Below are 26794 nucleotides of genomic sequence, written 5' to 3' on the forward strand. Positions count from 1 at the left end.
CTCTGAACCTCAGTTCCCCTAGCTTTAAAATGGAAATAATAACTGCACTTATGACACACTGTTGTGAAGATTAAGTGAAACAGTGTGTGGGAAGCATGTGGCAAACAGACATTGCTTAAGAAATGGGAGTTGTTATTATAGGAACTTCGGTGAAACTCTGGAGCAATTCATTCAGGCTTGGGAAAATCAGAATTGCCTGTGTTAAGAACACAACTCTAGGTGAAGCAACCAGTGTTAGGACTTGGCCACTAGCCACATCATTAACAGAAGGAGCTGTCCACTCCTACAGGCTGACCTGACATCACCAAGAGAAAGAATGCCGTGGTTGGTTTTGAAAGATCGCCCACCACTTAGGTATGCATGCAACTGATGTCTATTATTCCTCAATCAGCAGGGTAGAGGGACAGAGAAGGAAGATGTGGTTTTATCTGTTCTTAAGCCTGGCTTATATGATTTTCAAAGCTGGTCAAAGTAAAAGAAAAGCTGGAGGAATGCATTACCATCAAACCAAGAAATGTATTACAAGAAATGTTAAAGGGACTTCTTCAAAATGAAGAACAAAAAAATTTAAAAATATATGAATAAGAAAATATTGCAAAGAAAACTCTCACTGACAAAGGCAAACACATAATAAAAGTTCAACCAACACTAAGCCAGTACAAAGGTTAAAAGGCAAAAGTAGGAAGATCGTATGTAATTACAATAGTAAATTAAGGGATACACACAAACACACAAAAGAAGGTAGAATAGATTGAAAAAAAAAAACATAAACATGGAGGGGGTGAGTAAAAATGGTAGTGATTTTAGAATGTGTTTGAACTTAAGCTACTGTTAACTTAAAATAGACTGCTATAATCATAGCTTGGTATATATGAAGCACATTGAAACCACAAACCAGAAATTTACAAGAGATATACAAGAAATAAAGAGAAAGCAATCCAAACAAACACTGCAAAAAGTTATCAACATACAAGGGAAGAGAGCAAGAAACTAAGAAAATGAGAGAACTACAAAAACAATCAGAAAACTATTAATAAAATGGTAACAAGTACATACCTATCAATAATTACCTTAAATGTAAATGGATTAAATGGGCCAGTCAAAAGACAAATGGATAAAAAAGAAATGGTACCTACAGGGTGTCCCAAAAAATGTATATATACTTTAATAGCTGACTCAATTACATTTTGAAAATGAAATGTATTTTAAGAAACACTGCCTTTATAATTATTCAAAGTGTGTATACATTTTTGGGACACCCTGAATATACAATAGAATATTACTCAGCCATAAAAAGGATGAAATTGTACCACTTGGGACAACATGGATGGACCTAGAGGGTGTTGTCTTGGGTGAAATGAGTCACAGTGAAGGGCAATTACCATATGAATTCACTTATATTTGGAACCTAAAAAGCAGAATAAACAAACAAAGCAGAAACAAACTCATAGATACAGAAACAAACTGATGGAGTGGGTTTGAGCGGCTGGGTGAAGAAAGTGAAGGGATTAGGAAGTACAAATTGGCAGTTACAAAACAGTTATGGATGTAAAGTACAGCTTAGAACAGTGATGGCGAACCTTTTGAGCTCGGCATGTCAGCATTTTGAAAAACCCTAACTTAACTCTGGTTCCGTGTCACATATAGAAATTTTTTGATATTTGCAACCATAGTAAAACAAAGACTTTTATTTTTGATATTTACTTTATATATTTAAATGCCATTTAACAAAGAAAAATCAACCAAAAAAATGAGTTCGCGTGTCACCTCTGACACGTGTGTCATAGGTTCGCCATCACTGGCTTAGAATATAGTCACTAATATTATAATAACTATGTACGGTATCAGACTTATTAGGATGATCACTTCACAAGCTTTATAAATGTCTAATCAGTACGTTATACACCTGAAACTAATATAACACTGAATGTGAACTGTGATTGAAAAATAAAATTTAAAAAGTTTAAAGAAACTTAATTGGTATCTATTTTTCTTCAGTATTCATGCCCTGAAGCTAAATTAATTATCAGTTTGTTGTAAACACTTTAGCTAAGAGACTCTTAAGACCTGAATAAAATTAAACCTATGACCATAGGAGATATACATATGTACATATGTATATATATATGCCTAGTTATTTCACTAGTTATATATAGTGAAATAACTAGAACTAAAAATGACAACTGTACTATAAACAAAACAATCAATAAAGAAAAACAAACAAAAAAAACCCCTCTCTGTGTATTCTCTCTCTCCCTGTTCTCTTTTTTCTTCCCGTCCCCCACCCATCTCTTTCTTTTTAATAACAAAAAATAAAAGATTTCTAGAAAATTTACACAGGATATATACTCAATTTGCTTACATTCTTGTGTAGCATGTAAATCTGCCATTTTATATATATATATATATATATATATATATATATATATATATATATATTACCTTCTCTTTCCCTCCATGCTATAGAAAAGCAATTGAAAAATATTGAAGATAAACAGAACCTTATCAGTATTACCTAGTTTGCCGCATGTTCATTTTTAACATAGGTGAAGGACGTGACCAGTCTCTCTTCCTCTCCTGCCTGATATGTCACATATAGGTTGTGATTGCAAAACCAGAAGTTTAGAGGGCAGCCGTGGAGCATAATTATATTAAAATATGATATAAACGGCATTCACTATCAAAAAGAAGATGAGAGAATTCTTTCATTTTTGTGCAGATTGCCAAATCTGAAACTCTGGACTCAGAAATGAGGAGGATAAAACACTTTTCTTATGTATCTCCCCAGATTATTCCATTAAATGGGTGAAAGTAATAACTGAAGAAAAGCCAGCCAGGGTAACTTCAACATGGCCTTTTCATTCCAAATAGGTTTTATTATTTATTTATTTATTGAAAATATAAAGTAATATCTTTTAGAAAGAAAAAGAATACTGAAACACTTTAGAGGAGATTTTTATATGACATAATTTTTCCAGGACTGAAAAAAAAAATTTCCAGGACTGTAATATCAATTCAATTAATAACCCCAAAATAACTAAATTTACACTATAGAATTTTATGCCAAATTTAAAAACTCAAATTTGATTCTAGTTTTGCTGTTGTTGAGTTAATTGGGGTAACATCGGTTAACAAAATCATGCAGGGTTCAAGTGTATAACTAAACAAAACATCATCACCAAATAGGTTTTAGATGCAGACAGCTGAAGTCTGAGTTTGCTTGAGTGCTTCTTGTAGAAAAAGTAAAACATAAGAATTAGAAGAAATTAAAACGCCACAAAACACAAAAATTAAACGGGTGTGGCTTCAAATTCTTTTCTTTTATACAAAGTGGAAAGTAGGCCACAGTGGATAGGGGCAGCATTCCATTCTTCATTTTGATGCCATGGTCTGTTCTTCCCTTTTCAACCCTAATTGTCAAATTGGCAATGTTTTTATGACTTAGTTGTGTGTGTGTGTGTTTTCAATAGAAGTTAGCTACTTTATTCCTATTATTATTATTTCTGGCCTCTGAATTGGCCTTGCCTAAGCCAGACATAGTTCTTTCTGCATGGGCATTTACACACTATGCTTCATCTTCATGTATTTTCCTCCAGAAATTCCTGTAGTTCACTCTGATCCTTCACAGTTTTGTTCAAATGTCATCTGACCATGCTATTTAAAAATGCAAACAAGAGCCCATCTCCTTTTCACATCTTTTAAAAAAATTTTAAATGATAGCTGACATATATTATATTCATTTCAAGTGTACAACATTATTTTTACATTGGAGTAAAAACAACCAGGCTAATTTAGACATTGCAGAATAATTGAGACTATTTGGTCTATATCAGCAAACTTATTTGGTATTTAAAGGTCAAATGGCATAGCATGATCTATACTTGCAGTGAATCAACCACACTCACTTCTTTCCCATTTTGTATATACAAATAGCAAAACCCCTGGCTGAAAAAAAAATCAGTTATTTGTACTTTATCCCTTTCCTGATTTGAAGGCTTGAGATTTTTACATCTGTAAAACACATGTGGCTCTTGGTCTGTGTCCTTTCATGTGAGGCATGAATGAGCACATATTCCCTAAGCTCTGGCACAGGTGGGATTCCCCACCTCCACCTAGCCAGAGGCTTTCTGACAAAAAGTTACACATACAATAGAAGTATATGCCACTTTCTCTGAGGAACTCCAAGTTGTTTATAAACCAAATCTCACATTCTTAGTACCTCTAAGTTTTATCAGTAGATAGGGTAAATTTGAATACACAAAATTAAGGCTTTGAATATTTTTAATTTCCGTCTAAAATCTAGGTGTATGGTCAATAGAAAAGCAAATTACATTTTTTTCTATTTCCATGAAGTGATTTACCAAATGACATCTGAAACAATTGACTGGAAATATTCTCTATTGTCTTTTCATTATATTTATATTACAGAGTGTGCTCTACCCTCTAATGATCAGTACTGTAAAGGGTCACACAGTAAAATTTTTTACATTTTGTGAACTACATACTTTTTCTGTTGCATATTCTTTTTATTGTACTACAGCATTTTAAAATCGTTATAAAAAACATTTTTAGCATTAAAGCCATAGAAAAAAAGCCATGGGTTTTATTTGTCCCATTGTTCCTTACTAGTTTTCCAACCCTTGTTCTAAATTGAGATGGGAATTAAATTAAAATCCTTGTATGAATGTTTTTATATTGCCTACCACCATCCCATCTAATTACTCTCGACTGCCACGGATGTCCCTGTCCATAATTAGTGAGTGACCTCATAATCAACTAATATTAAACTTAATAATCTCCATAACCCTAGGACAATCTGTGCTTCCCCTAAGTTTAATGGCCATGATTATTACATTTCCTTGCTTCATGGCTGAATTCACCGATGGTTTATTGACTCTTTGATGACAGGAACTATGTCTACCTTGTTCTATTCTCTATCCTCAGCACCTAAAATACTTCTGTCTCTGAGTAAGTATTCTTTGATTGAATGATTAATTGATAATAATCCAGTTCTCTGAATCAGCTGAACTAAAGGAGGAATAACTGAATGCCAGATGGAAATAGCCAGGAAGGCCCTAGCCAGTTTGGCTCACTGGATAGCATGTTGGCCTGAGGACTGAAGGGTCCCTGATTCAATTAAGGTCAAGGGCACATGCCTAGGTTGAGGCTTGAACCCCAGTGTGATGCGTGCAGGAGGCAGCCTATCAATGATTCTCTCTCATCATTGATGTTTCTCTCTCTCCCTCTCCCTTCCTCTCTGAAATCAATAAAAAGATATTTTTTAAAAAAAAACACAACAACACGAAATTGCCAGGAAGATCACTGAGCAAATAAGTATCTAGCCAATGTGTAAGCAAATATCACATATAATTCAGGACAACATTATATATAATGTTTATATATAAACATATGTTTATATATAAACATATTTCTGTACTTTTCAATACATATCTTGTTCTTAGGAAAAAAACCTGAATGATTACATGAAGAATAAAAATACCATTTTCTTCACAGTTAAGATAAATTAAATTTCAAGGTTGTTCCATTAATTCCAAGTTTATTGGATGGCTCTTGGATAAACATCAACTAGCCAATGCTGAATGATAATGAACATTTTAGATTCAGTTGCAAAATAAGGAGAATCTGAGCTGCCATCTTATCTCCCTGCCTCATTATGAGCATCAATCGTACTTGATTATTGAATTACTGTTGTGTGTATAAGAAGTTGGCAGATTTCACAGGCTAAGAAATGAAGATTTCCAATTCATTCTCTTATGAATTTTCTGTACTTAAGCATGTGACTTCTGAGGATTCGCTCTTGTATTCCAAACATGACAATAGGTAATAAACATACCAGTTGAGTTCTTTGAGAACTAAGGCTTAAATTTGGAACCGCTGAATGGTCTATTTTGGATAAATTTTCTTCTGGAGCAGTCTCTCCAAAGTAAAATATTAAGTTGGTATAATTTTACAGTGATCAGTTAACAAAAGTTCTTGGTTTAAATCTCCTCTTTAATATTCATTTTCTTCTTTTTAAATAAGATTTAGGAATTAAAGCTTACTTAAAACAAATTTGCCAGTACTCTTATTGGAAACAAGTGGCTCTTTGGGATAGTTGCATAAGTGGTGCAATATTAGAAGATGGCTTCTTTGCAAAATTTGTTATGTGGTTTTCTTTGGTTTTAATTGAGATGATATGCACTAAAAATGTCAGTGATTTTCCTTCTTTTAAACAGGATTTCATTTCAGGTGGATCAAGGAGTGAACGTTGTGATACTGTTTCCAATTTAATAAGCAAAGGATGTTTGATTGATTCAATAGAATACCCGTCTGTGAATGTAATACCAACTGAAAATGAAATTAATACCCAGGTGACACCAGGAGAAGTATTGGTCCAGCTGCGACCAGGTTTGATGATTTTCAAATAAATCGATGATGATTATTAATTTGAAATTTTTACTTGCTCATATTTAATAATTTGTGGCAGGCAGTATTGTTGTAGTGAAAATAACAGTGGGCTCAGAATCAGGAAATCAGAATTCTAGCCTTTATTGTGCCTATACCTAGCTAGCTGTGTGGCCTCAGACACTCCAGCAAACTTGACGGCACTATTTTATAATTATGTGTTTCCAGACTTGATCATGCTGTAGCGTAATTGTATTCTTGCTCTACTGCCAGCCCTGGAAGAAAGAGAACATATTTTATTCCACTGTTTCTCCAATGCTGGCATATAGTAAGCATTCTATAAGTATTTGTTGAATTTATTGGTTGAATAATTTATTAGTAAGAGATGTGAATTAAGCTGTCCTTAGAGCCTTTGTGACTTTTAGACATAAACTTTTAGACACAAAACTACAATTCATAATTGTCATAATTAACTTGAACAGCTTTGTGATGGCCCCTGACACTAGTACATACTCTACCTCCTATATTTCCTCTGTACTTGCCCTTCCATCGCATTGTTCCACAGTTTGGCATAAGTAAAAGGCCACTAGAAATTATTCCTTTTCTGCCAGTGCTAGAGAATCCCAGTGTACAACCTCTTATGGCGAGATAAATTCAGGTACACAGGTGTGCATCACTCAATTAAATGTTTAGTTTTAACTAATATGCAAGCCTTCATTATTTTATTCTGGGTGATCTTGTCCTGTCATTAAATTTTTAAATAACCATTATTGACACACAAGCTCCCTATTCCAAAACTGAACTATTTCTTCCACACTCTTGGATTACCAGAGAAACAAAGTCCATTTCTTTTTTGGCCATAAGCATATTCCAAGCTTCCAAATAAAACTGTGCTTGTCACCATATAAAACAATTATACAGCACAAAGTATGAGCAACAGTTGGAAAAGGATACACACAAAAATGAAAGTAAGATTGTGATGCTTGCCACCTTCTGTTGCTGCCATATACAAAGCGGCTTAGACAACAGGAATTTATTTTCTCATAGTTTGAAAGGCTAGGAAGTCCAAGATTAATGTGCTAGCTGGTTCAGTTCCTGGAGACGATGAGAGAGTAACAGAGAGAGAAAGATAGAGTGAAAGAGCTCCCTTGTGTCACTTCTTATAAGAACACTAACCCCCTCATAAGAGCCCCACCCTCACTACCTGATCTAAACCTAATTATCTCCCAAAGGGCCCATCTCCAAACACCATCTCATTGTGAGTTAGGACTTCAACATATAAATGGGAAGGGGCACAATTTAGTCCATAACACATGATAAATAAAATAATATTTTCAAAGGTCATGACATAATTTCAGAAGTAAATCAAATTTTAGACAAGAAAACTGATTTCCAAAAAGTGAAACTTTTTATAGGCCAATATCTCTGAGTACTGTACAATAAAATTTGAAATCACTATGAGAGGATGAACAAATATTAAATAACAGAGAAACTCATAAAAACTTCTAATTAAATTCTATCACCAAGTATAAATAACAACTGTAGTCATAGACTATTTAATAATAATAACAACAGCAAAACCATCAAGATGTATGGTGTGTGATTGAAACTGTTCTGAGGAAAATTCAAAATTTTAAATGCTTTTTTTATTAAAGAAGAATGAAAAAAATAACTAAGTATCCAAGTAAAGGTATAGGAACAACAAAAACAAAATCACCATAAGGAAAACAAGATGAAGGAATTCATAATTTAAGAATAAAACAAAATTAATGCAATGTAAAATAGAAATAAAAATGGAAAATGAACGTATAAATCCAAGAGCAAATTCTTTATAAAACCTAATCAAATAGATAAATTGTTGGCAAATCTAATTAAGAAAAAGAACAAAAAAGTAAATAACCTTACTATATAGACTATAACTAGAGAATCAAATAATGGGAAAAAAGACTTTAAGAAAATGTTAAACACAAAAATCCATGGTAAAATGTATAAATCTTGATAATATAATTTTGTAGAAAATGTGTGATTAAAAATTGACTCAAGAAACAAGGAAACCCTAAAAAACCTAATGAAGATATAAAAGTACACATGAAGTGTATATATAATTTACCTCTAATTAATATGACTATGTCCTTTAAAACTGTCTTTTTTAAAAATATTTGAAGATTTGAAATTACAAGGTGCATTTTTTTCTACTGGTTTGTTACATTTAAATTTATACACATCAATGACTTTAGCTTGGTCCCTTGTTTATATATAATGGTGATTGAATCCTCCAAGACTTTAAATTAATTAACAGTTCAAAAGTTGAAAAATAGTTTCACTGGTATTTCCACAATGATAGTAATAATTATGATAATAATGGCATAATGGTATTGAGGCAGGAGAAAGATTGACAGACTTGGGAGATAATGGGGAGGTAGCATCCTCAGAGGTTTGTGATTGATGATGAGTGTGGTCACACGTGGGCTCAGGTTCAAGCATCTAGGTGAGAAGGGGAGGGTTGCCCTCTGTAGAGGGGGTGGTAATGAGTTCAAATTGGGACTACTTGGGTTGAGGTAGTGACTTACCTATATAAGGGTGAAGTTCAGGGGAAAGATACAGACTGAAGATAGAGACATGGGAGATGTCAGCATGAGATGATAAGTGAAGGCAGTATGCATGTGATCATTGGTAGTAGAAGAGTGAAAAGAGAAATGTTTTGATGTCTATGTCAGTTATTATGGGCTTGATTTTATTCACATTCCCTCTACTATTTGAATTTATGTTTGAAAATTAATAAAACTGTCTCATGTGTGTAAGTCATCTTTCCAACATAGCTATGACATAACTATCTATAATAATAAAAGCATAATATGCTAATTAGACCGGACGTCCTTCTGGACGACCTTTTGGATGAAGCCAAGGCTGTGAGGGAAGCCCATGTCCCGGGTGCCAGAGGGAAGCCGGCGCCAGCAGCCGGGGGAAGGGGGAAGGAAGGCCTACTCTTACACGAATTTCATGCATCGGGCCTCTAGTATTTTATAATCTGCAAATATAGCAAAGAGTCATTAAATTAGGTTTATTAAGTTCATCTAAACCAGTGGTTCTCAACCTTCCTAATGCTGCGACCCTTTAATACAGTTCCTCATGTTGTGGTGACCCCCAACCATAAAATTATTTTTGTTGCTACTTCATAACTGTAATTTTGCTACTGTTATGAATTGTAATATAAATATATGATATACAGGATGTATTTTCATTGTTACAAATTGAACATAATTAAAGCATAGTGATTAAACACAAAAACAATATGTAATTATGTGTTTTCCGATGGTCTTAGGTGACCCCTGTGAAAGGGTCGTTCGACCCCCAAAGTGGTCGCGACCCATAGGTTGAGAACCGCTGATTTAAACAATGCATTGTGATATCAAAGACATCCCAGCTTTGGGGCAGAATATATAGAGCTATATTGTACCAACTCCAGACATATAGAAACATCACTCTTCATAATGTCGAAGTCCATTCCACCATTATACATATAAGAGTTGAGTGTTTGCCCCAACTGGTTTGGCTCAGTGGATAGAGCATCAGCCCAGGAAGGGTCGCAGGTTCAAATCTGGTCAAGGGCATGTACCTTGGTTGCAGGATCAAACCCCTGCTCTGGTTTGGGTGTGTGTGGGAAGCAACCAATTGATATGTCTCTCTCAACATCAATGCTTCTCTCTCTGTCTCTCCCACTCCCTTCCACTCTCTCTAAAAATCAATGGGAAATATCCTTGGGTGAGAAATAATTAAAAAAAAAAAAGAGTTGAGGGTTTGATACAATGCATACATAAGTGTAAACTGTATCTATTCCCTAATATTGTTGTGATTTATTTGGCTTGGTAATCATTTTATTGATAATCATTTTATTGCTTACTGATAAAAAATTCATGACATTCAATATAACATCTATTAAGAATTTTAAAAATAAATTTATAAATATTTCTATAACACCACATACTTACTAAATGTTTAAAAGAATGTTAGGACTATATAAAAATATGTATACTATATAATAAATATTTAAAATGAGCTTTTAAAATGACATTTTATTTTATTTTTCACTTCTTAAACTATACTTTTTTTTTCTTATTTTTACCTATCAATCCTATGGAAAAGTAATAACAGAAATAGGTCACTGATCCTAGTTGATGTTTCCTAAGAACACTGAAATGAAATCTTTAGGAAAATAGGAAAGAGAAGAAAATTCTCTAATTTTGGTTTAGAGTAATACAATCCTATATAAAAAAGGCTAATATGCAAATCGACCAAATGGCAGAACAACCAGTTGCTATGATATGCACTGACCACCAGGGGGCAGACGCTCAATGCAGAAGCTGCTCCCTGGTGGTCAGTGCACTCCCATAGGGGGAACACAGCTCAACCAGAAGCCAGGCTCATGGCTAGCGAGCGCAGTGGTGGTGGCAGGAGCCTCTCTTGCCTCCGCGGTAGCATTAAGGATGTTCGACTGACAGCTTAAGCCCGCTCCCTGTGGGGACATCCCCCAAGGGCTCGCGGGCAGCGAGAGGGTGCAGGCCGGGCTGAGGGACACCCTCCCCACCCCACCCCTGCCCCAAGTGCATGAATTTCGTGCACTGGGCCTCTAGAATATATGATAAGAATTAGTATAATCTATACTTCACTCATTTAAAAAATATTTCAAACTTGATTCATTTTAATATTGTAAACAAAAAAGTTCTCTATTAGTGCAGCTTAATTTAAAATGTAAGATTTCTCAGGTATTCTTCCTAAATTCAATAATTTAAAAACACACACATAAAAATATACCCCATTTTACCTACCACAAAAATTCAGAATTGTGCTGGAGTCTGTGCTTTCCTGTTTTAAACCAGTCTCATTCTTGGGCCTTCTCCTTCCCCTGCCCAAGTATAATTAATAGTAATTGGCTGCTCTTTCTTCCTGCTACACTCTTGTATATTCTGTTATGGTTTTTCAATTTCACCTTATGAAGATCATTTTAAAATTATCTTTTCTTAATGCCCAGTCATATTTGTTGTAGCCAGTACTTCAGAGATGCTCACTCCATTATTTGAGTAGTTCAAAATCATGCTAAGAACTTTTAATTAATTCTTTGGGCTATTCAAACCAATACTGGCAGTAACTCTAAGTAGGTCTCAACTTTCCTCCAAGTCCTCTTTCTCATTCTATTAAAGGATCTGAGCCTTTAGAATCTCAAAAGATATGAGAATGAAGCTTTCCTGGAGATAATAATATACATGGTAGTAGCATAAACATTTTGGGGCTATCCTTTTTCCTCTTAAAGAGAGAAACGAAGACACCCCTAAACTGTGGGAAAGAAATCATAGATATTAGCCTCTTACTGTGATAAAGGGCTTTTTAAAAGGCTATATATAAACGTGCTTCAAATATTGTCCAGTTAAAGAACATTTATAAGTGGCTATGCATGTACAAAACCTAGAGGCTTCAGAGATGGATAGACAGTTCCTACCCTAAAGCTGCTCTAGTAATAGTAATGATAATAATTACTAACATCTAGTGAGACCATGATTTGTTTGCTGGGCTATGAGCAACTGGCATATGCTGAGGGCCCTTATGTGACTAGCATTTGCTTCGAGCTCCCTGAATAGGCCTCCAAGGACTGTGTTTTGCTGATGCTTCACAGACTCTGCCTGTTGGCTGAGATAACCAACAATATAACAACCTGCACAATACACTTAACTGGTTTATTTTGCAATGACTATAAAAAACAGACAGCCATTCATCTTTAGACAGAGCCACCATAAACTGCAATGATCCACCAAGATGAAAATAACATGTGGCCAGTGCCTAAGGCCTTCAGCCATATCTCCAAGCCAATGATTAAAAAGCAACTACGCAATTTGTAAAAATATAAAAGTGAAAATGTTTCAATACTGACCCACACATTAAAGTTCAAAGTCCTCCTCATGAACCACACTCCCCAGTTCTACTCCATTTCTGTTTTTCACCGATCCAGCCCTATCTGCCAAATTCTATCATTCTCCCGAATTAAAATGCTCTACCCAAATTGCAGATACTTCTACATGGTCAGGCTTTTATACCAGGTACCTGAAAGCTGAGCCCAGCTCTTAAATGTAAGGCAGCCCAGCTCCTAAATGTTAGGACAGAGAGTTGGCTGGGCTGGATGACACATGCCAAATTTCTACCCCAAACTCTTGGGCCAAAAAATTAGGAGTGTTACAGTAAAGGGGTTTCATCCATATGTTGGCAAATTGGGAATGAGTGAATAGTCCTTTTCTCCCATAATTATTAGGTATCAGAAAAAAAACATTACTTTGAATGCATTCCTTAATCTGGATGGAAAACTTCTGATTTGTGAAATAATTTAAGAGAAAATACTGCTACTGTTAAGCACATTAAGACTACAAATACCGGTATGACTGGCTAGATTAGGGGATACCTTTAATGGATAGATCAGACTACCAATTACGCATACAAATTGGTGTTTTTAAAAAATATTTCCATTCAAAATATTCTCCATGGACAAATAATTAATGACTTACAAAGCATTTGCTTTATTATTTAAAAAAGTAAAATTCACAAAGTATTTAAATTGATGTTTTCACCATTTACTTAAAAAAGAATACAGAGCTACCAACTCTGCAGGGCTGTCCCTGGGAGACTCCCACGGCTCTCCTTGTGGTCACCCTCTTCTCACCCAGCTCCCTTGGCTCCATGACCCCTCCGCACATGTTTATTGAGAAAGAACCCAGCATGGTCCTCACTGTGGCACTGCTGGCTACTGTTCTTTAGACCACTTTCTCATTCCTTCTCACAACTAACTGCTGAGAAGAATCATATCAAGTAATTTTGATGATGTACTAATTGTTTTGAATTGCTTAATATACTGCTCAGTAACGGAGTTTCACATCTCATATATAAATATGCCTTAATCCGAAAGAATGAATTTATACCTGAAAGCAACCTTTACATGAACATAGCCACCTACTCTCTCTTGAGATGGAATGCTGCTTGTTGTCTTGTGCTGTGCTTTTCTAGATACTAGAACTATAGGTTCAGATGGTAATAAATACATTCCCTACTGCATTTATATTGAGCTGGTCCATTTGATGGTATTATCTCTAGCTGCCCTATAAAATTGTGAGAAATGCATTGTAAAAGTTGGAAACTCACACATTTGTGTGGTTTTCAAACTGCCTTAAAATTATTCCAAAATATTCCTGATTTCATAAATTACACACAAATTGGTTATTATTGTTCTATATCTAAAATGCAACTTATTGACAGTTTATCCTGAGATATTTAAAATAAATACATGATATTTGTCTTTCTTTGAACTAGGAGCTGAAGCTAATTTTATGCTGAAAATTCATCCTCTGAAGAAATATCCTGTGGATCTTTATTATCTGGTTGATGTCTCGGCATCAATGCACAATAATATTGAAAAACTAAATTCCATTGGAAATGATTTATCTAGAAAAATGGCATTTTTCTCTCATGACTTTCGTCTTGGATTTGGTTCATATGTTGATAAAACAGTTTCACCATACATTAGCATCCACCCAGAAAGGATTCACAATCAATGCAGGTATCTAGTGTTTGAGGTGGCTATCATAATGCTGAATGAAATTTTCTTCATATTAAATCTCACTGTTTTTATATAAAGAAATTACTAAATTTTATATTTTTGTTTTATTAGAGAAGTGAAAATATTTGGAGGGGAAGTATATTCCTATCTGAAAACTTCTGAGATTATCTGTTGCTTGGGCTTTTTATTTTTTATTTTTTTCAAATATCATTCACTTTTTGTCACACATAAAACACAAATAATATGAGTAATTTTGGACAAACGTCCAATAATCAGGCTTCCATGTATGTAAATACCTCTTTGAATATTCTGTATTTCTCCTTTTTGATTGCTTCAAATTTGTTGAATTAAGGTTTGTTGAATTTATACTACTTATGTTATCAGTACTGTGTCTATTTCCCCTTACTGTATTGTGACTATGGATTACGCTGTTACTTATGATGTGACTACTAAGCAAATTCAGCTAACATGTGGAGGGTAGGTCATAAAATGAGAATTTGCATTCTAGAAAGAGCCCTTTTTCTTTTGAAAGTCCAATTCTAAATAGCATATGCCCCACTATAAAACAAAACCGACCTTAAGAATACAAGTTACTTACAGTAGTCTAATTAGCCTGTTGAGTTTTCAGAGAGAAATATAAATGTTTAGTGCCTCCTTAATAAAACATTTCATTTTAACATCTTATTTCCTACTTCCATAAATAGCCCAGGCCACTTTATAGTAAGTACACACATTTATTACCAAAACAGCACTGCCATAGTGCAGCCAGGACTGAAACACTGCAGGGGGGTTCCTGAGATTTCTCCCTGCAGGGATGCACCTGAGAAATGACGCCCACTTTTTGGAACACCATGAAATTCTCAAAACAATTTTTTTAAAATATTTTTATTGATTTTAGAGAGGAAAGAAGAGAGAGAGAGAGAGAAACATCAATGATGAGAAGGAATCATTGATCGGCTGGCCTCCTGCACACCCCCTACTGGGGATCGAGGCCACAACTCAGGCATTGCCCTTGACCAAAATCGAACCCGGGACCCTTCAGTCTGCAGGCCAATGCTCTATCCACTGAACCAAACCAGCTAGGGCTCAAAACAATTTTAATGAACTTTGAATGTTAGTCAATAATTGCACACCAAGCATCAATTTAACAAATAGGACAATATTTTTAAATAATCTAATAATAGTATAGTATTTTCACTAAAATCCTAAAAAACATTTCCTAAAAAGTGTTTTTCAGTTGTTCCATGGTCAAATGTGATAGGAAATCACTACAAATTTTTATCTCCTCTTCAAAATTAACACTGCATATTAGCATAATAAAGTCCCTTAAGTGTCCTATCATCCTATCTAATAATGGACAAACATGGTAATTGACCGTACCTTCGCTATGCCTCCCATTGGCTAATCAGCAAGATATGCAAATTAACCGCCAACAAAGATGGCAGTTAATTTGCATACGTAGGCGCGAAGCAGCAGAGCGAAGACTGAAGGTGGCTCCAGCCGGAGCAGCGAAGGCTTGAAGGCAGCTCCGGCCGGAGCGAAGGCCTGGGTCCCGGGTGCCGAAGGATACCGGTGCCGGCAGCCAGGGGAAGGGAAGGCGTATTGCATGAATCTTTACGTGCAACAGGCCTCTAGTATATAATAAAACCCTAATATGCAGAACAACCAGTTGCTATGACATGCACTGACCACCAGGGGACCAGCAGTTGGACATTCCCCAAGGGCGCAGGCCGGGCTGAGGGATTCTGCCTCCCCGTGCACGAATTTCATGCATTGGGCCTCTAGTCTATATATATAAAAGGCTAATATACTAAGTGTCCAACCATCCGACCGGTTGCTATGATGTTCACTGACCACCAGGGGGCAGACACTCAACACAGGAGCTGCTGTAACGTGCACTGGCCATTTACAGAGAAACGGCAGAACTGGTAGGCCTTGAAAATGATTTCAGGCTTTCTCACTGTGCACAAATAGTCAAACAATACTGCAGTTAAATATTGTACCCTTTGCTCTCCCTGCATGATCTACAATAATAATCTGCTTTGTGTTGATATTTACTGCTGTTTTGCTGATAATTACCTGTAAATGGACTCGATGAAGTTGGGGTGCTTCAATGGGCTGGAAAAAGTTTAGCTACATCAGAAAGCAGATCTAATTAAGCAAGTTTATTATATATATACTAGAAGCCCGGTGCACAAAAATTTGTGCACTCGGGGGCGGGAGGGGCGGTCCCTCAGCCCAGCCTGTGCCCTCTCGCAGTCTGGGACCCCTCGGGAGATAACGACCTGCTGGCCTCGGCCTGCTCCCTGGTGGCAGAGGGCAGGCCCAATCCCTAGGTGCAGCCCCTGGTTGGGCTCAGAGCAGAGCCGAATGGGGAGTTGGGGCGCCACCCCGTCATGCACAGAGCAGGGCAAATTGGGAGGTTGCGATGCCACCCCCAGTCATGCTCAGGGTAGGGCCGATTGGGGGGTTGGGGCACCGCCCCCTTTCACACTCAAGGCAGGGTCGATGGGGAGGTTGCGGTGCCACCCCCTGTCACGCACAGAGCAGGGTCAATCATGGGGTTGGGGCGCTGCCCCCTGTCACTCACAGAGCAGGGCCCATCAGGGGGGTTGGGGCTCCGTACCCTGTCACGCATAGAGCAGGGCCGATCAGCGGGTTGGGGAGCTCCCCCCGCTCACACACAGAGCTGCAGGGCGATCAGGGGGTTGGGGAGCTCCCCCCTGTTACACACAGAGCAGGGCCGATCAGGGGGTTGGGGTGCCTTCCCCTGTCATGCTGCTCCAAGGGGCAGGAAGCCTCGTGGCTCTGCTGATCCCAGTGCTGGGAGGCCTCGTGGCTCCGCTTGACACCAGGGCAGTGAGGCCTCGCTGCTCCGCTGATCCTGGTGCTAGGAGGCCTCACTGCTCTGCTGATCCCAGTGCTGGGAGGCCTCGTGGCTCTGCTGATCCCGGTGCTGGGAGGCCTCGTGGCTCTGCTGATCCCGGTGCTGGGAGGCATATTACCCTTTTACTATATAGGATAGAGGCCTGGTGCACAGGTGGAGGCCGGCTGGTTTGCCCTGAAGGGTGTCCCGAATCAGGGTGGGGGTCCCCACTGGGGTGCCTGGCCAGCCTGGATGAGGGAATGATGGCTGTTTGCAGCTGGTCACACCCCCTTCAAGTTGGGGGTCCCCACTGGGGTGCCTGGCTAGCCTGGATGAGGGGATATGGCTGTTTGCAGCTGGTCACACCCCCTTCAGGGTGGGGGTCCCCACTGGGGTGCCTGGCCAGTCTGGGTGAGGGGCTGAGGGCCGTTTTCAGGCTGGCGGGTGACCTAAGGTCCCAATCTCTCCATTTTTTCTTTTTCTTTTTTTTTTTTATTCTGGGATTTAGTTACCTTCTATGGCTGTCACTGGAACTGAGAGCTGGCTTTAGTTCTGAGGCTCAGCTCCAGCTCTGAGACCTTGGCTGCTGAAAGCAGGGATCTGGGTTTGTTTGGCTTCTATAATTGTAACACTGTTGTGGTCCTGCTCGCTCAGGGTCTGACCGCTGAAAGCAGGTTTCTGGGGATGGTTTAGCTTCTATAATTGCAACATTGTTTCTTAGAGTTGCAGCTCAGAGGCTGGCAGCGGCAGGCGTGGAACCTTGGCTTCCTCCATCACTGGAGCAAGCAAGACTCCTGTTCGCTTCAGCTGCCTGGCTGCCAGCCGCCATCTTGGTTGGCAGTTAATTTGCATATCTCGCTGATTAGCCAATGGGAAGGGTAGCAAAGTTATGGTTAATTACCATGTTTCTCTATTATTAGATAGGAGACATATATATATATATATATATATATATATATATATATATATAAATAAAAGGCTAAGTTGACTCACGCATGCACAATACATATAAAGCTCTTGCTGGCGCCAATTGCACGTGTGTATTTCAATCTGACAGTGTCAATCATGAATTTGGTTGAACTTCTATTACAAGAAAGGGCAAATCATGATATTAAAATATTTCTTCTAATTAATTTCCTTTCAATGTGCATGAATTTGTGCACTGGCCCACTAGTATTATATAAGAAACATGTTTAATATTCTTTAACACCAAGTTATTATATTCCTATTTCCTACTTGCAAAGAAATACTGACCAATATTGAACTGTCCTTTGACTTTATAAAGTACAGATTTTATCTAATAAAATTTTCTTGGCAAAACAAACAAAAAAAACAACTTACCTTCTCACACCAACCACATAATTTTACAGTGAGTAATATTTTGGATCTTTGAAGGAAGCATAGCAAAATAGAATTTTCATTTCTTCTTTACCCACACAGTGACTACAATTTAGACTGTATGCCTCCCCATGGATACATCCATGTACTATCTTTGACAGAGAACATCACTGAGTTTGAAAAAGCGGTACATAGACAGAAGATCTCTGGAAATATCGATACACCTGAAGGAGGTTTTGATGCTATGCTTCAGGCAGCTGTCTGTGAGGTAAGACGTTTCACACCGTTGAGTGTTTGTGCAAATGCAAAACTCCCCAAGAATTTAGGATTTTCATTTTCTTTTTGATTTATGGACTGAAAACATAGCATAGAAGAATACCTATATCTCTTATTCATCAGCAATGTTACTCATTTTGGTCTATGTTTAGGGCTGAGGAGCTAAATTTGGAGTGGGTTATAAATAGGAAAAGATAAAAGGGAAAGACTAACTTATGTACTTGGAAAATCCTTTCCAAAAGGGTTGCACTTTCCACTCACCCCCAGGAAGCGCCAGCTGTCCTACTCACATCACGTTGGGTGATCTGCACTTCTTATACCTGGCTTGTCTTCACTGGCGATCACAGAAATCTCTAGCCAAGAGCTATTGTGGTCAAGTGGCTGTAATAAAATAGAGAATATGGAAATAAAAGTTAATTCTATTTATGAGACAGCATTGTATTTATGAACATCCTTCCAGCCTGACTTGATGTCTGTGCATGTGAACTTATTGTTTATTTGAGAGAAAGACCACAGTACAAATCTATGTTATTGTACAAGGTCTAATTACATGTTTCTTTTAAGAGTCATATTGGATGGCGAAAAGAAGCTAAAAGATTGCTGCTGGTGATGACTGATCAGACATCTCATCTTGCTCTTGATAGCAAATTGGCAGGCATAGTGGTGCCAAATGATGGAAACTGCCATCTGAAAAACAACGTCTATGTCAGATCAACAAGCATGGTAATGTAGCTGTAGCCTCTTAGTAGTTATGAATATTGGTTGAAGCATAAGTTTAAGTGGGCAATTCAACTATTTCTGTAGCAAGAAATTACCTCAAGGAGCATCACACATAGTCAGGATAAGCCATGAGAGAGAAGTTCTGGAACAATGAAATCTATAAATGCTGGTCAATGAAATATAAAACTAAAATACTTTGACAACATCTAGCAGCTGACTTTCTGATGTGCTACAAAGCACTATATTTACGAAAACAAAAGTGATAGAAGAGCTTACTTTTCATGCAATTGAAGGACCCTAAAATATATATATGTTTACATGTATACCTTTGCTTTATATAAATAAACTAGTTCTTCGGGGTTAGTATCTAAAAACATATGAAGGATTGGTAAGAAAAGTATCTTTGGCCTGAGGAAGCCTCACAATATAACAGGTAGAGCTGGGGGCCAGGGGGGGAAGGGGGAGTAAAATAAGGCCAACTTTCAATATTCTGTATCTCACTCCTTCCCTATGAAGTTTATCTATATTTAGGGACTTATCTTTTTAATCAGCAAATATCTGGATTGCTTCCTGAGGGTGTTTTAGCTCTGAGTCACATATTTACATATACTCTCCTAGTATCATATCTTTCCCAGCATTATTTATGCTACATGTAGAAAATCAACTGCATAAAGCATCATTTATTTCTAACACTGACACATATTTATACATTCATACAAATATTAGAACAGAAACTTCCAAACTTTCTCACATCTTTGTACTCTAGTGTCTCAGTAATTTTTACCCTGGTGCCATTAAGCCAAAACCAAACCAAACAAAAACCTGACCATTCTGTTTTTTAAGTAGTCAAGTCCAAAAACCTTAACTATTTATGTCCTAAAAACTTAGCAGTCAGTAAAATATAATACACATTAGGAAACTCATATACATATATTTGTGTCATTCTTAGTAAATCAGTTACTAACGGGAACTTCCAAGCCTTGGAATCAGATTGGACATGGCTGCCCTCATTTCCTGTTTCACACTGATTTTCATTCTGCCCAGCTTTGCAAAGACACAGTGTCTTCTAAAGGAACCAAGCCAGAGATAGTCTCAAAACTGTGAACTACATCCAGGTACCTGAGAGATGCCAAGTATCACTGTGTTTCCCTTAAAAATGTAAGACATTGCAAGGCACCCTGGTGAGTGTACTGCAGTACTCCAAGACACCTCCTGCTCAGTCTGGAAACTGCAATATTTAAAGCATATAAATTATGCTGGAAAGTGTGTGGTTCCCATGAGTAAAATTTAAGTTGTTTAAATTCAGTTAATGTGGAACACCCTACCAGACTTATTGAAAGTCTAGAGGAGCAATTGTACTACGGCATAAAACAAGTTCAACCTTTGGTTGGTTTAGTCTCTTGAAGGCAGCCTCAAATTTTATTTTATTTTTTTTTTTTAAATATATATTTTATTGATTTTTTATAGACAAGAAGGGAGAGGGATAGAGATTTAGAAACATGGATGAGAGAGAAACATCCATCAGCTGCTTCCTGCACACTCCCTACTGGGGATGTGCCCCCAACCAAGGTACATGCCCTTGACCGGAATCGAACCTGGGACCTTTGAGTCCATAGGCCAACGGTCTATCCACTGAGCCAAACCAGTCAGGGTGGCAGCCTCAAATTTTAAAGATTTTAAAAGTTAACTAGAATTTGACTTTTAAAATGTAGGGTTTGGAGTTATTTCAGCTGTCTTTCCCTTTGGTAATTCTCTTCTACTCAGCCACATTTCACTTTGGTTGACCCATCCATTTCAATTTAGTCATTTCTTATCTTTCCTTTCTTCTAGTTAACCTCTTTTAATCTGAGATGGAATTTCAATTTATTTTCTTGGGAGTGGAAAAGACAAGAGGAATTATTCTATTGTGAAACAAGGAGAAGCTTTTCTTAAAAATAAAAACAATGATCACATTATTCTCAAATTGCCATGCATTATTCTTTTGAAGTCTTGCCAAGTTACTGAAGTCATCTCTCCATAATTGCATTTTAGAGGGTGCTGTTGCTCATCTAGGAAGGATTCCTTAAGGCAAAGAAATGCTCTCATAATTTTAGACATATGCCATGCCATATAACCTTGTGGAAATAAATTATAACTCTGGTGGAATTTTACAAAGTATTAGGGCTTTTATGACAACAGGAATTTGTATAATCTATTTAGTCTCAGAATAATAAGAAGAACAGTATTTCTAATATGGCCAAACTAAAGTATATAATAAAAATGTTCACCTTATGATTCCTATTTTATTTATCTCTACTTAACATTGCATAAAAATGTAACTTTTTAAATTAATTAGAGAGATAAGATCAGTTTACAGTGTTAGCACTTTTGGGCATTATGAACATGAACAATCAGGAAAGTAAAGGAACTGTCCCCCGGGTAGAATGCCCCAAAAGAGTTTTACTAGTAAGTCCATGTGCAGTAGGCTTTTTTAAATATTGTTACAACTTTTAAAACTAACAACATGCCTGTTATCAGCTGATTGCTCTCTGATCTGCTTTAAATTGTAAATGTCGTGAGAACAATAATGACTTCAGTAACTTCAGAACAGACCTAATTTTGAATGCTTCTCATACTAGCAGTAAGTAACCAGGAAATGATCTCTGCAAACAATATTTAGTTTACTTTTTCTTTTAAATTGAAAGCAAAAGTTGCACACAGAATCAAATGGGCCAGGCTTACACTAGCACTGCTTTTATAATGGCTCTGGTAATGAGAAAAAAATAATGGTTTGCCTGTGACACAATGAAAACAAAATTTGATGAAAATATTTATGAATTGCAGTGTTCCAATTAAATTATGTTTCAGTTCACACTTAAGCACAAACCATTTTATTACCCCTCTCATTGATTGACAAGCATACAAAAATTATTAGTCCATGTCCCTCACTTCAGTAACTTGCACATCATGATTACAATTGATACTGGGTCAGGCAGGAGCCACAAACTCAAACGCTTCAGGGGCCAGTTACCACAGGTACATAAATCAGACAAGTCAAACAAAGCATACCTAAGAGCCCAATATCTAGCCTTTAGTAATGGCATCAAAATGTGTTTCATTAAGTTTTTGAGTGAAGGCTGTTTTTTATTAGGCAGTCGTTGTGTGGTGTTTGTCCCTTACATTTACACACCACCACCCAACAACTCAGTGAGGTTCAGATATTGCTATCACCTCCATTTTATAAATAGGAAAATGGAAACAATAAAAGGATCAGGAACTTGCGTGTGGTCAGACAGCCCAGCCTTAATCAGTATTGCCTATGGTAAATGCCAAGCAGTGTGACATCAGGACATGAGCTGCTACTGACCGCTAATGCAAGCTTAATAATTAGAGAATGGTAAGTAAAAGCCTTTACATATGGTAATACGTTTAATTTCCATCATAACTCTGAGAAGTAGATACGAGTATTTATACCTCTTTTATACATAAGGAAACTGAATCACAGAGAGGTTAAGACAGCTAGCCAGTGTTACATAGCTAGTAACTGCAGAAGCAGGAGTTGAGGTTCCAAATTGTCTGTTTTCAGAGATCCTGCTCATGGTATGGTTCTCAACTGGAGCAATTTTGTCCACCAGAGGACATCTCAATGTCCAGAGACATTTTGCCTGTTACAACTGGGAGAGGTGGGCGGAATTAGCATCTAGTAAATAGAGGCCACAGATGTTGCTAAATCTCCTCCACCACACAGGACAGACCTCCAACCAAACACAACACCTGGCTCATGAATGTCAATAGTGTCAACCCTGGTCTATGAATTTTACTATGTAGACATGTTCATAGAAAATAGGCTGAAGACACATAATGTAAAGTCTTCATCTCCAAATAAATCTCTGTTGCAAGATTGCTTTCATGTTATTTGTCTCTTTCCTCCAAAAAGGTAAACTGTAAAAAATAGTCCAGATTATTGAGAACTTTAACGAAGGCATTGGGGTTTGGGGGAGGGGGGTATATCATGATATTCAATACTACAAATCCTATATTATTTTACAAAATTTTTTTATGATTCTCACTTTTATGAAGAGAATCTTAAACAGTTCTTTTTTTTTTTTCTTTTTCTTTTTTTGCCACTACACATACACATATTAAAATCCTCCCATAGCCTGGCCAGCGTGGCTCAGTGGCTGAGCATCAATCTATGAATCAGGAGGTCATGGTTCAATTTCCTGTCGGGGCACATGTCTGGGTTGTGGGCTCGATCCCTACTAGGGGGTGGGCAGGAGGAGGACTCTCATCATTGATGTTTCTGTCTCTCTCTCCCTCTCCTTTCCTCTCTGAAATCAATAAAAGTACATTTAAGAAATTCTCCCATACATCACGTCACAGTTATCTCTTTAACCAAAATTGCTTTCAACACATCTTTCTTACCCCCTCTTCCCTCTGACATTTTAGTCATTTCCCACAAGTCACAGTGAAGGTGTTGGTGAAGAAGAAAAATGTGAAAGAATCCTTTTGCCTTTAATTACATTGCAGCTGTCTTGGCACACTGCTTTCCCTGCTTCCAGGAATGCCTGTTGTCACTATTAGTTATTTTCAGAGTTTAGAGAAACAATGTGTGATGGGTTAGCCAAAGGGGGAGTAGAAGAGGAGCAGTGACGCCACCACAACAGCTGGCTGAGAGGGAGTGTTCCTGCTCGTGAAATACTAGACATAAAAGATAAAATACTTAAAAGATAATGTGCTTCATGGAGGAAAGGGGAAGGGGTTTCAACGATGGCCATTAATCCACCACTCTCCTCTCAACTCTCCTGTCAACAGTGGTTTATTTAAACATCTGTTAAACATTTGTAATTTTAACAAACCTGCATCAAGGTACTTGGAATTTTCTTTTAAAATAGATTTATTTTTAGGGTTCAAAATAAATGTGTTCTTTTAAGCTTAAAAGTCCAGCTGACCTTTTTTTTTTAATGAGCTTTTGACCAAACTAGAACTTTCTGGACTTAAATTTTGTGTACTTTTGGTCAACGTAACTTCCTATTTTTGGAAGGGGAAAGAGATTAAGAAGGCTTCAAAAGCTGCTTATATCTTGGACTGTGAGTTTAGTGTAAGCTAGTTTAAAAACATATGGATTTAATTTTCCTTAAAATATGAATGGTTTTAAAAATTAAGAAGAGGAATGCTTGGCAAATTGTTATTATTTTTTTTGTCAAAGCAAAAATATTTGAAAAGTAGTTGCTGCCATTTAGAAATACTCCCAATACAGCTAGATTGCCTTTCCTTTACTTGTTCTCTTTAATTTACTAGCATTATGCAAACTGTCATGCATTTATTTTAAGAGTGTATATATTATTAGGAACAAGGAGTAAGAATTTACCTGGTAGAATTTATATTTTTTGGAAATTATTATATTATATTTACATTTATTATTATTATATTTATATTTATTATTATTATATTATATTTATATTTTTTGGAAATTATTTTTCCATTACTTTCAATTTATATTTTACGAATTGCTCTGGGCAAAATTTTTCTTATGGAAATCCATGTGCTAATACTTTTTCAACTTCTTCATGAATTGGCTTCATATCACATTTAAATGCAGTTCATAAAAATTTGATTTGCTTCTACCACAGCAATTATAAATTATATACCAAAAAAAGCATATTTTTTCTTGTTATTATCTTAGTCCATTTGGACTGCTGTAACAAAAACCCATAAACTGGGGGGCTTACTAACAACCTAAATGTTACAGTTCTGGGGAGTGGGTAGTCCAGGAACAAGGCACTGGCAGATTCAGAGTCTCGTGAGAGCCTACTATCTGTTTCATAGGCGACACTTCCAGCTGTAACCTCACATGGTGAAAAAGGCAAGGAAGCTTTTCCTACTGGCCCTCTTTTATAAGGGAACTAATCCATTCATGAGGGCTCCACCTTCATGACATAATCATATCCCAAAGGCCCTCCTCCTAATACCATCGCCTTGAGGGTTAGGATTTCAAGACATGAATTTGGGGAGGGAGACACAAATATTCAGATCATAGAAGTTACTCATGTTAGTGATAGTATTTTAAGCACAAGGCTATCTTCTATGTCTTTGTATATACATTTAATATATGGGTCATAGAACTTAGGCTATAAGCAAAATTAATAAAATTAGTTTTTACTAAGTTCACTTATTTGCCAAAATACAGAAATGTTAACCAAGGTGGTTTAACAAAAGTTTCCCTTAAACAAACACAATTAGAATTGGAGGCTAAAAGGGGGAATAAAAACTACATAGTAATTTGAACTTGAGCCACATGATACTAATTAAGCTCAGTCACATGACATGATCTGTGGCTAATGTAACTAGGCACTGGGGACCACTGCAGGTAAAGTTTGACATTACCTCTCTGAGAGGTGTGTGGTATGAAGTTGTTATTTGAGATTATGAGTTTAATTTCTAGAAGAGCATTTACAGAAAGAAAAAATATCAACTACAATATCTAACAATATCACTAGATGTACCAATTTCCAAATTGTCAGATTTCTCATATATACTACAATAAATTTCATTCCCCTTCTACTCATCCCAAGCTTTCTCACTACTACAAAGAATGTCACAGTTGGCTCTATGTAAGTTTTATTTATCAAAGTAAAACAGATTTATAATATATATATGACAAAAAGGTTAAGTAGAATAATACGTTGAGAGATCTGTAAACTATAGAGGGAAGTAAAATAATGATAATTGCTATTAGTTTGAGTACCTACTCTATGAAAGAAGCTGCACTAAATAGTTCACATACTATTGTTATCTTTTTCATCTTGCCAGCAATAATGGAATCAGATACCATTCACATGTTAGAGAGGATGGACCTGAGATAGAACTTTTATCATAAAGTGACAACTTGGAATTTGAGTACAGGGTTTTCTGCTTTTAAGCAGAGTTTGTACTATATCATATATATTAAATATATACATATACTAATATTTATGTGTATATAAATGTGTATGCATATGGACATACTTGCATTTAAACACTTTTTATTGAATTTTGCTTCAGAATGTGATTGTCACTAATATATCTGTCTGAATATTAAATTATCTTTCAGTTATATCACTTTGATCGCAATGTTAATCTAAAGAGGCACTTAATACTTTGTGTACTATGTTAAATTCATCCCTTTTCATTAGACAAATGCTATAAGCTTTCATGGAGCTTTTGTCTATAAAATATTCTTTAATACATTGATGTTGATTTTATTTCTTTAAACAATTTAAATGTCTCCAGTAAAACCATAACCCTTCCCAACAAAACATGTTTTTATGTCAGCCATGTGGTTTCCCTCCTAAGAAATGTTTGGATATGTGTGGGATCAAGCTACTAAAGTTCACTCCCTTCTTTATTTCATTGTCCATTAACAGGAACATCCCTCGCTAGGCCAACTCTCAGAAAAGTTAATAGACAACAACATTAATGTCATCTTTGCAGTTCAAGGAAAACAGTTCCATTGGTATAAGGTATGTTCATTCCCAAATAAAAAAATTAAAATGTTTGCTTTGGTAGTTGAAACTAGAATACTTCTTCAAACCCCAGGTAAAAATTCTAGAGTTATTGTACTTTGTATAATCTAA

General features: G+C 36.6%; 1 protein-coding gene across 2 annotated transcripts in view; it reads left to right on the top strand.

Annotated features, from left to right (window-relative positions):
- Positions 1-26794, top strand: part of ITGB8 (integrin subunit beta 8) — a 124321-nt gene that overhangs the window by 31310 nt on the left and 66217 nt on the right. For both annotated transcript variants that reach the window (XM_081101943.1, XM_081101942.1), the window contains exons 3-7: positions 6237-6408; positions 13753-13999; positions 18306-18471; positions 19044-19202; positions 26585-26680. In XM_081101943.1, the coding sequence (XP_080958069.1) occupies positions 6237-6408; positions 13753-13999; positions 18306-18471; positions 19044-19202; positions 26585-26680 (840 nt within the window). The remainder of the gene's footprint in view (positions 1-6236; positions 6409-13752; positions 14000-18305; positions 18472-19043; positions 19203-26584; positions 26681-26794) is intronic.

Source organism: Myotis nattereri, assembly GCF_964212035.1.
Source record: "Myotis nattereri genome assembly, chromosome: 11".
Taxonomy (NCBI): domain Eukaryota; kingdom Metazoa; phylum Chordata; class Mammalia; order Chiroptera; family Vespertilionidae; genus Myotis; species Myotis nattereri.